The sequence below is a fragment of the Rhea americana genome, unplaced genomic scaffold (genome assembly GCF_003343005.1).
Source record: "Rhea americana isolate MKP2758 unplaced genomic scaffold, rheAme1 scaffold_257, whole genome shotgun sequence".
Taxonomy (NCBI): Eukaryota; Metazoa; Chordata; class Aves; order Rheiformes; family Rheidae; genus Rhea; species Rhea americana.
In genome coordinates this window covers 1,066,589-1,077,810 of record NW_028186376.1, presented here as the reverse complement: position 1 = coordinate 1,077,810, position 11,222 = coordinate 1,066,589, and the positions used below count along the sequence as shown (strand labels likewise).

The 11,222-nt window shown below is 38.5% G+C and overlaps 1 protein-coding gene across 5 annotated transcripts in view; it reads right to left on the bottom strand.

The window, feature by feature from the left end:
• Positions 1–3,203: 3,203 nt before the first annotated feature.
• Positions 3,204–11,222, bottom strand: part of KNL1 (kinetochore scaffold 1) — a 31,333-nt gene continuing 23,314 nt past the window's right edge. For 4 of the 5 annotated variants that reach the window (XM_085307371.1, XM_085307373.1, XM_085307372.1 and 1 more), the window contains exons 16-26: positions 10,392–10,508; positions 9,631–9,718; positions 8,783–8,863; positions 8,316–8,355; positions 8,081–8,182; positions 7,511–7,611; positions 7,116–7,184; positions 6,860–6,969; positions 6,093–6,211; positions 5,480–5,602; positions 4,203–5,368 (exon numbers count right to left, since the gene is read on the bottom strand). In XM_085307371.1, the coding sequence (XP_085163497.1) occupies positions 5,263–5,368; positions 5,480–5,602; positions 6,093–6,211; positions 6,860–6,969; positions 7,116–7,184; positions 7,511–7,611; positions 8,081–8,182; positions 8,316–8,355; positions 8,783–8,863; positions 9,631–9,718; positions 10,392–10,508 (1,056 nt within the window). In that variant the 3' untranslated portion in view covers positions 4,203–5,262. Of the gene's footprint in view, positions 3,499–4,202; positions 5,369–5,479; positions 5,603–6,092; positions 6,212–6,859; positions 6,970–7,115; positions 7,185–7,510; positions 7,612–8,080; positions 8,183–8,315; positions 8,356–8,782; positions 8,864–9,630; positions 9,719–10,391; positions 10,509–11,222 lie in introns of those variants that run through there. The other variant, XM_085307369.1, reaches the window with a different exon arrangement.

Here is an 11,222-nt window from a genome sequence, read left to right as displayed (position 1 = left end):
AAGGCCAATGGTATCCTGGGGTGCATTAGGAAGAGTGTTGCCAGCAGGTCGAGGGAGGTGATCCTGCCCCTCTACTCCGCCCTGGGGAGGCCTCATCTCGAGTCCTGTGTCCAGTTCTGGGCTCCCCAGTCCAAGAGAGACATGGAGCTACTGCAGAAAGTCCAGCAAAGGGCTACAAAGATGATCAGAGGGCTGGAGCATCTGCCCTCTGAGGAACAGCTGTGAGAGCTGGGCCTGTTTAGCCTGGGGAAAAGAAGATGGAGGGGGGATCTTACCAATAAGTACCTGAAGGGAGGGTGTCAAGGGAATGGGGACAAAYTCTTTTCAGTTGTCCCATGTGACAGGACAAGAGGCAATGGGCACAAACTGAACCACAGGACGTTCAGCCTGAATGTGAGTGGGAATTTCTTCMCTGTGAGAGTGACAGAGCCCTGGAACAGGTTGCCCAGAGATGTTGTGGAGTCTCCTTCTCTGGAGATATTAAAGCCCGCCTGGATGCAACCCTGTCTAACRTGCTCTAAGTGACCCTGCTTGAGCAGGGAGGTTGGACTAGATGATCTCTGGAGGTCCCTTCCAACCTTACCCATTCTGTGATTCTGTAATTGAAATCCTGTAGCTGGCTGTGTTATGAACAGGCAGTAGGTCAAAAAGGCTAAAGGGAGTTTACAACTGATGGCAGAAAATGGCTTTTTTATTCTAGAATCTCAGAGAGACCTGAAGCGAGCTTCAGGTGACTTAACAAGACAACAAAACCAACTCTTGATTAAAAATATTGAAATAAACTTTTATAGATTTCAACAGAAATATACATGTAGTTAGATATCAAAGTACACAGTATGGACTAAAATACATGGAGCACTTCAGAGTCTCACACCCAAGGAAATACTTTTTATTGCCCCTCTCCAACTGTAATGTAGTCATTGAGTAGGTATCTTAAGATTTCATGAATAAAAGTTATAGTAATAAAACAAATGAGCTTATGCCATAAGTACAAAAGTCTAAGCTATTAATAGGTAATTAAATCTTCCACATCTAATAGGGCACCTGAATATACCTGCCCCACCTTCAGAGTGGCATGCCTGATGTAAAGGCCTCTTTAGAGATCCCTTTCCCACTCAGAAGTCTTTTTCCCGTAGTACTTAACAGCAACAGGATATCAAATTTAGCTGTCTCCTTGCAGTAGGACTGCAAGGAGAGAAGTTACGATATATTTTGCAGAGTTCGCATGTAGAAATATTAAGGTATTTTAACAGTGTGAAGCAATGATGCCCTTTAAAGAATTGGGTTTGCAAATGGTAGATGCTCTGGACTTGGAGRGACAGGTACATCAAAAAGGTTGATTCAATGTCTGAATTTTCCTTTGGTTTCTAAACTAATACTTGCTTTAGTGCTAGATTATAATTTCCTCTTATTCTAAATTGTAAAATTAATCAATCACTCATTTTACTTCTAGACAGTCCTTAAAACATTGCTGTATGCTGTCTAAACATGTTCTCTCACTAGTGTTTCAGTCCACTATCCAGACTTTAGGATATTTCCCATGAAAATTAAGATTGGGAACATAAAAGGAGAATATTACTAATCATGCACAGTAACTACATCCTCATTTTTTCACCTTTTCACAGAATGGTTGAAGTTGAAAGGGACCTCTGGAGATCATTGAGTCCAACTCCCCAGCTCAAGCAGGGTCGCCTAGAGCACATTCACATGATTGCATCCGGGCAGATTTTGAATGTCTCCAGAGAAGGAGACTCCACCACGCCTCTGGGCAACCTGTTCCAGTGCTCTGTCACTCCCCTAGAAAAGTTATTCCTTGTATTGAGGTGGAACTTCCTGTGTTTCAGTTTGTGCTCATCACCGCTTGTCCTGTAAGCTTGGCACCACTGAAAAGAGTCCAGCCCCATCCTCTTGATACCCTACCTTCAGATACTTACAGACATCRATAAGATTCCCTCTTAGTCTTCTCTAGGCTAAACAGGCCCAGCTCTCACAGCGTTTCCTCATAGGAGACATACTCCAGCCCTCTGATCATCTTTGTAGCCCTCTGCTGGACTCTCTCCAGTAGCCCCATGTCTCTCTTGGACTGGGGAGCCCAGAACTGGATGCAGGACTCCAGATGAGGCCTCCCCAGGGCGGAGTAGAGGGGCAGGATCACCTCCCTCGACCTGCTGGCAACAGTCTTCCCAGTGCACCCCAGGATACCATTGGCCTTCCTGGCCACAAGGGCACACTGCTGGCTCATGGTTAGTTTGTTGTCCACCAAGACTCCCAGGTCCTTCTCTGCAGAGCTGCTTTCCAGCAGGTCAGACCCAGCCTGTACTGGTATATAGAGTTATTTCTCCATAGGTGCAAGACCCTGCACTTGGCATTGTTGAACTTCATGGTGTTCTTCTCCACCTGCTTTCTCCAGCCTGTGCAGATCTCCCTGAATGGCAGCACAACCTTCTGATGCCACTCCTCTCAGCTTGGTATCATCAGCATACTTGCTGAGGAGGCACTCTGTCCCCTCATYCAAGTCATTGATGAATAAATTGAACAGGATTGGCCCCAGTACTGAGCCCTGAGGGATACCGCTACCTAAAGGCCTCCAACCAGACTCTGCACCACTGACCACAGCTCCCTGGCCTTTCAGCCAGTTCTCAGTCCACTTCACTGTCCGCTCATCTAACCCACACTTCCTGTGAGGATGTTATGAGAGATAGTGCTGAAAGCCTTGATGAAGTCAAGGTACACAATGTCCACTGCTTTCCCCTCATCTACCCAGCCAGTCATTCTAGTATAGGCAGCTAGCAGATTGGTGAAGCAGGATTTCCCCTTGGTGAATCCATGCTGGCTACTCCTGATCACCTTCTTTTCCTCCATATGCATAGAGATGACATCCAGGATGAGCTGTTCCACCACCTTTGCAAGGATGGAGGTGAGGCTGACCGGTCTCTAGTTCCCTGGGTCCTCCTTCTTGCCCTTTTTGAAGACTGGAGTGACACTGGCTTTCTACCAGTCCTCAACCACCTCTTCTGTTCTCCATGACCTTTCAAAGATGATGGAGAGTGGCCTAGCAATAACATCTGCCAGCTCCCTCAGCACTTCTGGGTGCATCCCATCAGGGCCAATGGATTTGTGGATGTCAAGTTTCCCTAAATGATCTCTAACCCGATCCTCAACCAAGGGGAAGTCTTCCCTTTTACCAATCAAGCAATTTAATATGCACTTCCATATGTATTTAATAAGACAAAACAAAGACCACAAGCGAATAAAAGCTTTTGCATTTATACATACAGAAAGATATAAGCCCCAAGTCAGCAATACTTGGCCATAAAAGATCATTTTCCGTTTTCCCATAACATACTAAAACTTGGATAGAGTTGACATTCTCTTGGCATTCACACTTACTAATTCTTTAAAAGTAATTCAATTCTTCTTTTCCCCCATATCCTTAAAGAGGTACAACCATAACTTGGGATGTAATCTCAGTTTTACACCTTGAATCGCAGTGGATTGCTGCAAGAAATAAGAATTATATAAGATCTCCAGATTTCTGATTGAGCACTGGTTATAATAAGCACCATGTGTGAAAAGGTTTAAGAAATTGAGTTCTCATCAAAATTTGACCTGCAATATAATATAATTTTTGTAAATATATTACCTCTAGAAATTTTAACAGTAATACATCCAGTCTGAGGCACTACAAAGGTATGGGAAGTTAGCCTATAGATTGAGTCAGGCTGTAGGCTTTAACTGCTAAAGCCCTAGGAGGAGTTTAAAGAAGTCTGTACAGTAAAAATTGAACATAAAATTGTGGCAGCACTTAATTTTAATCATTTAATGCTGCATATGCATGGCTTTTTCATTTGTTTTATCTGGTAGACTAGGAAACATGCTGAAAGAAAACTTAAAACATAAAAACAGGATAATGCTTGTGAAGTACTACTGGAGCACCCTCTACTGGTGCTTAAGAAACTTGAAAGTTATTTTAGGTATAGCATTCAAGTCATTTGAGACTTTGGTGCTATATTCAAAAATAAAAATCTCCTGCAAGAGTCAGGTCATAAAAGACTAACACTAGGAAATGAGAGAAAAAAAAGAAAGCAAGTTCATATTACAAAAAGTCCTCTCAAAGAGCTATCAAAGGTATTTCAATAGTAGTAGGCAAGTTTTCCGTCAATTAATTTTCACAATTGGAAAGAAAAAAGAAGAAGAAATAGTGATAATTCAAATTTTTAATGAACTTCCACCTTCCAAATAGAAGGAAAATCAAAGAGACAAAAATATATAAACACACATGAAAATATTTTAAAATCAATGTATGTTGCAGAGATACAAAAAATCGCCAGTTACCTACACTGAATGGAGAGTTAAGAATTGCTAGGCACTGCAACACCAAAAATTCAGTAAAGGTTAGCTCAGTACCAGCTGCTCAGCCTACATTACAGACTATAAAAAGGTAACCTGGACTGCACTGAATCTCACAGATACCTCTTAACTTTAAATAGCTTGGTCTCCTCACTACAGTTCTAACTCATTACAAACTCAGGCAGTGTACCAGAAACAAGGAACAGATCAGCACTGGACACAGAGCTATACACAGAAGATCTGAACATAGTTCTAACTGGAAGGACTTACACAGCTTCAACTCAATGTCTTTGAGTCTGCTGTACTGCAAAGTCTCTAGTTAGGTACAGGGGGACTGTCTTCATGACAAGTCCAATTCTGACAGGCTAACTGGTTAGTTATTCTACATTAGTCTGGCTTCTGATTAATCAAATATAATTTTTGAATTTTTGGGGAGAAGTTCCAGGAAACTGATTTAAAAAAAAGTAGTATTGGTATGTTAGAATGTTAAGTAGTAGTGGAGTGATAAGAGTGAAAGTAGTAAATTCCAGTCACATAAATTTGGAAAAAAATGATCATTGCTTTATACAAGAGCTTTGTAAATCCATCCAGAACAAAACTGACATGCTACTTCAGAAGAATATCCGTACTAGGGAAGACTATAGAAGGAGGTCAAAATCAGCAGACTGGATTAATAAGACAAAAGAAGCTGTTCCTCCTACAATTTAGGGACATCTGCATTTATCCTTTGGTCTAAAAGGGAAGCTTGGGGCTTAYACTGAGCGTCATGGATATCAACAAATTATTAGCTTCACAACTCTTTACAAATCTCGTCTAACAGCATTCCTATTTCAGTGAGACAGCTGTAAATTCTTGTAAGAGTAGAGCCAAGGGATATCCAGTTTGATATTGACCTTCAGTCCTGCATGTGAATCATCTGGAATCTTGGAGGAGATTATGATGAATCAAGCTGACCATTCTCCGCAAATAGTGGTAACCAAGTGGTACCTTGGACAGAACAGCAGAAATTTCCTCATCTCTGGAAAAGATAAAATTACACATGAGTTTGAGAGGATATAGAACATTTAATTCACTATCCCTGCACTTTGAAACTTAAGTTATATGGAGTGGTCCTTTTCGCTGAACTCACCCAATATTCCCGATTTGGTTTTGGACAGTAAAAGGCAGTGAAGCAGATGGGTAGTTAGCAGACAAAGACAGGGTCAATTCAAACTTGGCAAAAGCTGCAGAAGTGGAGAACAAAAGCTTCACTCTGTATGAGAAATAAAAACAAACAAAACAAACAAACAAAAAAAAATCAATACAAAATGTTCAAATGTACTGCTAACCCCTTAGAATTAGGTTCCAGATGTGAAAACACATGATGTAACAGATGCAGCAACCTCACTAATTTCTAAAGAATTCCTACATAGCCTAAGACTAATTTTATAGATAAGCTTAAAAGTACCTTTCCACYCTGAATTAGAATACAAAACCACAACCTTCCTGACAGATTGTTTCATTCATAAATCACAGCAGAACTTTTAAAAACTAAAAATGGAGAATATAGACTAGTAATCAACAATGATTTGTGGTTAACATAAAACATACTGGAAGCAGGACTAATTCACTTTCGGTTCCATAATTCTAAGTTTGTTTCATAAATCAGGAAAATCAATTTGAAAATATTTCAAAGTTTTGTCTGTGATTCTCTACAGACACTTTTTGAAGGACTGGTGCAAATTATATATCAAGTTACTCACTTTGTGTCATTGATGTCTGTCTTTAGAAGATTAAATTTTCCACCCCATCTCTCCAGAAATTCAATCTCCTCTCCTAAGACCTTACAACGACTCACAACCAAGGAGATGTCATGAAGCACCTAAGTGGGCAATTAGAAAAGCAATCACACTGGAAATCAGGTCAGGAAACTTTATGACATTTGAAAATGCAGTTTATGCTGGAAAGTATACAAAAAATGTAGTTTACCTGCTATCTCAGTTTGAATGTGGAAATGAAATTGTACAAGCATAACAACAAAAACATTTGTTGGCCTAAGTTTCTCCCTCTAGCACTGTCAGCAGGGTACACAGGTATGCAAGAATGCCAACTTTGTTTTGCCAATTTAAACCACTAATTCTTTAGGGAGCAGGATGGTATTCAACTCAATTCTTTAGTTCTACTTGTACCAGTCACAAAAAATGATTAAAAAAAATCACTAAGGCAGGCAGACATCAATACAACAAGCAGTGAAGAAAACATAGTTTAGAATCAATGTTCATGTATAATCAAATTTTCTCAATGACTAGCAAAAGCATACTTAAATTACAGCTTTTAGGACTCTTGTCTTCTGGAACAGGTTCTTCCCCTCATATCTCAGAATATTTATTCATTTATAAAGCTGATTTTGGTTTGCATTGATGAAGCTTTCAACAAAATGTATTTTTCTTCTTCAACATCAGCCTTATTCTCTGTGACAGAAAAATCTCCCCACCTTTCCAAAGTGCTATAGGCTTTCCTAGAACATTACCTGGGGCAAGTAGTGTAGAGTGGGGCACCTTTCCTGCCAGCATCCCTGACTTTCAATAAATTGGAAGATGAGTCTTTGGACTAAACGTGAGGAAAGCGGGGCTTTTTCTTCTGTAACATAAAAAACGAATATGTGCTAGCAGTCTTTTCAAAACCAGACAGTAATGCACTGGCAGATAAAACACAAATCTACAGATATCATCCCAAGAACAGTTAACCAGAGGAGCTATTTTCAAGCTACTTGAGAAAAATCTTACCATCCAAGAGAGATTCAAAGCTCATGCTAACTATTTTTCTGCAGGGATTTTCACCAAAAACATCACCATCTGAGAAAAAGATAAATAAATAGCATTTAACAAGTAGTTATTTCCATACTTAGTTTTGGAACCCTTTCAATTATTCAAAGCCTCACAAGCTCTTCCTCTTCAGCAACAGGTAATAATGTATACATTTTGAAACATTTTGAATTTTATAGAAAGCACTGAAACCCATATCCTAAGTCCCAGTTGATCATATCTCTCAGTTTACAAGCTATAATTTTGTTCTATTTCCCGTTAGTGTCTTCATAGACTAAGAGCCTTTGTGTTTTTATTATGTAACTATTTAAACTTTCAAATTTGTAAAGCAAAAACTTACAAATTTTGCAACTTACCTATTGGTGATCCAAAGACTACTGTGAATTCAATAGAATCATAAAGAAAAGTAAAGATGGCCTGCTGATCACTCCATTCACTAATCTCCCATTCAGTGAAGCTAAAAAGGGGGAAAAAAAGAAAAAAAAAAGGAAAAAAAGAAAAAAAAAAGCTAAGTTTCAACCAACCAACCAAAATTAACTGAAAGATGAAGGTGAGTATTAAGTACATTTACAATTATTACATAATATACCAACTATCCTCTCATTTCCCAATGGAACATAAAAACTGTGGAAAATATAAACATAAAACTGTGGGAAGACCTGAAATCCATCTTCTTAAAATGTTCATTTTGGAATGGGAAGATAGTTGAATGTAGAAAGACTATATATACGAGTATCATTACAAAATCCTTAATTAAAGTGTGTCACATTGAAGTTCACTGAATCTTTATTGCTCATCCTGGGCATCCAAAGATGTGCCAAATTAAATAAAAAGTAAAAACAAAATAAAAATGTTAATATACAAATATGAGGACTCAGAACAACAACAACAACAAAAAAACTAGATAGCTAAGGTCCTTCTCTTACTTGTATGCCTCCAGGAGTTCCTGGTAGCTTTTTTCTTTCTTCTGTAGATGGTTTATCTCAGCAAGCACTTGCTCATTCTGAGTCTCCAGATCTGACAGATCTCTGCAAAGATATAATAATTACATCAGGTGCTCCTGAGAAAGCAAAGCACACTGATTAAAAAAGAAAAAGAAATCTCTAGAACCTGAATATGCAGTGATTTTTTAAAGCTCCTTAGATCCTCTTTAGGTATTACCTTTGAAGTTCCTCTTCTTGGGCTCTGAGGGTTTTCAATTCTAAGAATAAATAAATAAATAAATAAAATACTATGACAGACCAGAGCAGCAGAGAAAATCCTAACTTGCTATGCTGTCGTTGATCTTAACAACATGAAAGAACCCAACTTGATGGCTGTTAATCTTACTTGGATATAGATATGTGATCAACAAAGGTTAGTAATCGTTGAACAGTCTAAATGCTGGGTGTGTGCCAGCACACACTCTTCAAGTTACYCTGTTCCAGGTTCTAAATTCTATTTCTCTCAGGGGTGGGGGGTGGGGGATATGATTCCTTTTCATACTTTAATGTCTGTGTGCTTTGCTGTACCCAATGAGATTTTTGTATTCATATCAAACTTAAAGATGGGGGGTGGGGGGGAAGCAGTGTGGAGCATCATCATCTCTGAAATTTCTAAACAAAATGTAGTTCAGCAGGTACCATTACCTTCCTCTAAATTTCTCCCTTCGGACTCCCATTCTGCCATTTCATCATTGCAGTCTGCTTCACATTCTTCCCAGCCAGAATCTGTAGTAAAAAAATGTCAGAACTCCCAGATCTAATATTTAGATTCCATTTTGTTTGTCTCTGGGTTCTGTAATAGTCAGAATTTGAAAATAAGCTAAGGAAAAAAAATGTAAAAGAAGCCAAGAAGGGTATCTATCAAAAACCTCAGAAATTCTAGCACTAATAATTACTAGAATTCATTTTATTATACAGTTTCAAAGCTGATAAGTGGAAATCAAATTGCACTGTAAGGCATCAAATTTAAATTCATTAGAAACAAAAGAAAAAATACACAGGGCATCGCTATGCTGTAGTCCCAGGTATTGCCTATAAACTTGCATGAACATAGCTGAACAAGTTTGAATCACCCAGCTTTGATACTGAAAACAGTACAGTCCAAGAGCACAATGCTTAGCCTTGACTCTCTGCCAGGGTCACTGGCAGGTTTTGCAGCTGTTTCAAACTGTGTGCTGTCACAGCAGCTGCACTAGCAGATTTAGCCAACGTGGTTACATGTTCATAGACTACAATTACAATTCTATATTTCACTCAGCACAGATATACTCCTAATCTTTGCATGGTTTGTAAGAAATTCCCATAAGACATGTCAGCAGTCATGAATGAAGCTGATTAAGCCCAACAGATTACTTGTAACACAAGAATTTTAAAATTCCAAGCAACTACCAAACACAGGATCTTGAAGTGATCATTTAAACTTCAGCTCTACAGAAAAATAAAGGGACTAGTTGAGAAAGCAGCATATCAGTCACTGGTTTGGAAATACTTACCTGCTTCCAGAGCAGCAAGACAGCTCTCTGCCTCCTTGAGAATTTCATCCATTTTTGCTATTCTTGACTGTAGTTTCTCCCATTGTTCCTGAGATGCAAAAATTGGACTCTTTTGCAATGTGTTTTTACACATCTCAATGGCATTTTTTAAAAAAAGCTGCACATCATCTGGGACCACCTCATGAATCTTTGCTCGCTAAGAGACTAATTAAAGGAGTTGATGCAATCTGTCATTAGAATGAAGAGGCAGACTGACAGACATTAAGGCAGTAACATAAGAAAGTAATAGGAAAGCACAGGATGTTTATCTTCCCTCTTTTATTACAAAGGGATGAGATGTAGTTAAATACATTTCTCAAGCTTTTAGCACATACAAATTCCTATCACCTACCCCAATGCATTATTCTACAGTCCCTTGTTAGTTACTAATACACATTACTACAGTTTAAAGAGATTGCTTCTTATAGCATTTCCAGTAACACTCCTTTTTCTCCTCCTCTGTAACTTCACTTGACAAAACCCTTAGGTAGAAGGTTCCTATAGCATAAGTGCAAGAAAAGAGTCATTGTCCCAATGTTTTACATTTTTGCGTATAAATAAAAGGGAAACACATTTAATAAGAAGGAAACTGTCAAGAGAATCTACACATACATAATGCTTCTGAACTTGATGGTCCTAGTTTATACTCTATTAAACATGGATGAAATAYGGTAGAAATTATTCTTAAAAACCTAACCCTCTACTGTCACCTGGCACATTACCTGTGAGCTCTGCAACAATTTGCTATACAATGTCACTTTTCCATTGTGAGCCAGGATTTTACTTTCCTTTGTGAAATAGGATTTCATTTTGTTCAATTCTGTTCCAAAGCTCTTCAGCTGTAATGAGTGGAAAATACAGAATAGAAAGCAAACAAGAATGTGAATCAAAGTGTTCAATCAACCTTTTAGACTATTGTTCCCTTCTCTGCCACTACTCCTCCTGCCCCCATGTCCCATTTCTCCAGTAGCAGAATTACATGACAGTTGCAAGTGAAATAAAATTGCAATTTGGACAATCTCTAATAAGTCAAATACAGTCAACTACTAAAGCAATAGATTTTCTTAGCGAAGATCCAACAGGATGAATTCCCTTTATTAAAATAGAGTGTGGCACAGAGAAACAGCACCAGATTTTAACAGTTCAAACAACTAAAGATGCTTTCACCATAAGACAGAGCAGCTTCATTATGTCAGATGTCTCTCATCCCAGTTATTCAAGACATTCAAAAGACTCTCTCCATTACAGTTAAGGAGGCTCACTGAAATGCTTACAAAAGTCCAGACACTAACCAAACCATGTGAAATAAACTGAAAAAAAGTCACCTGTCTTTACAGAACATAGCTATGTATTAGGTCATTCAATTTTTTTTCTGACAATCATCAATTCGGAGGCTGCAGAGGAAGATACAAAAACCTTTTTTCTAGATTATTTTAGATCTGTCCATTTCTAATACGTAGTACCATTCTAATTTGAATACGTAGACATCTGTTTCATAATCGTTCAAATTTTTTATCCTTAGCCAAGGGTTCTGGGTGCTTTTATTGTTCATA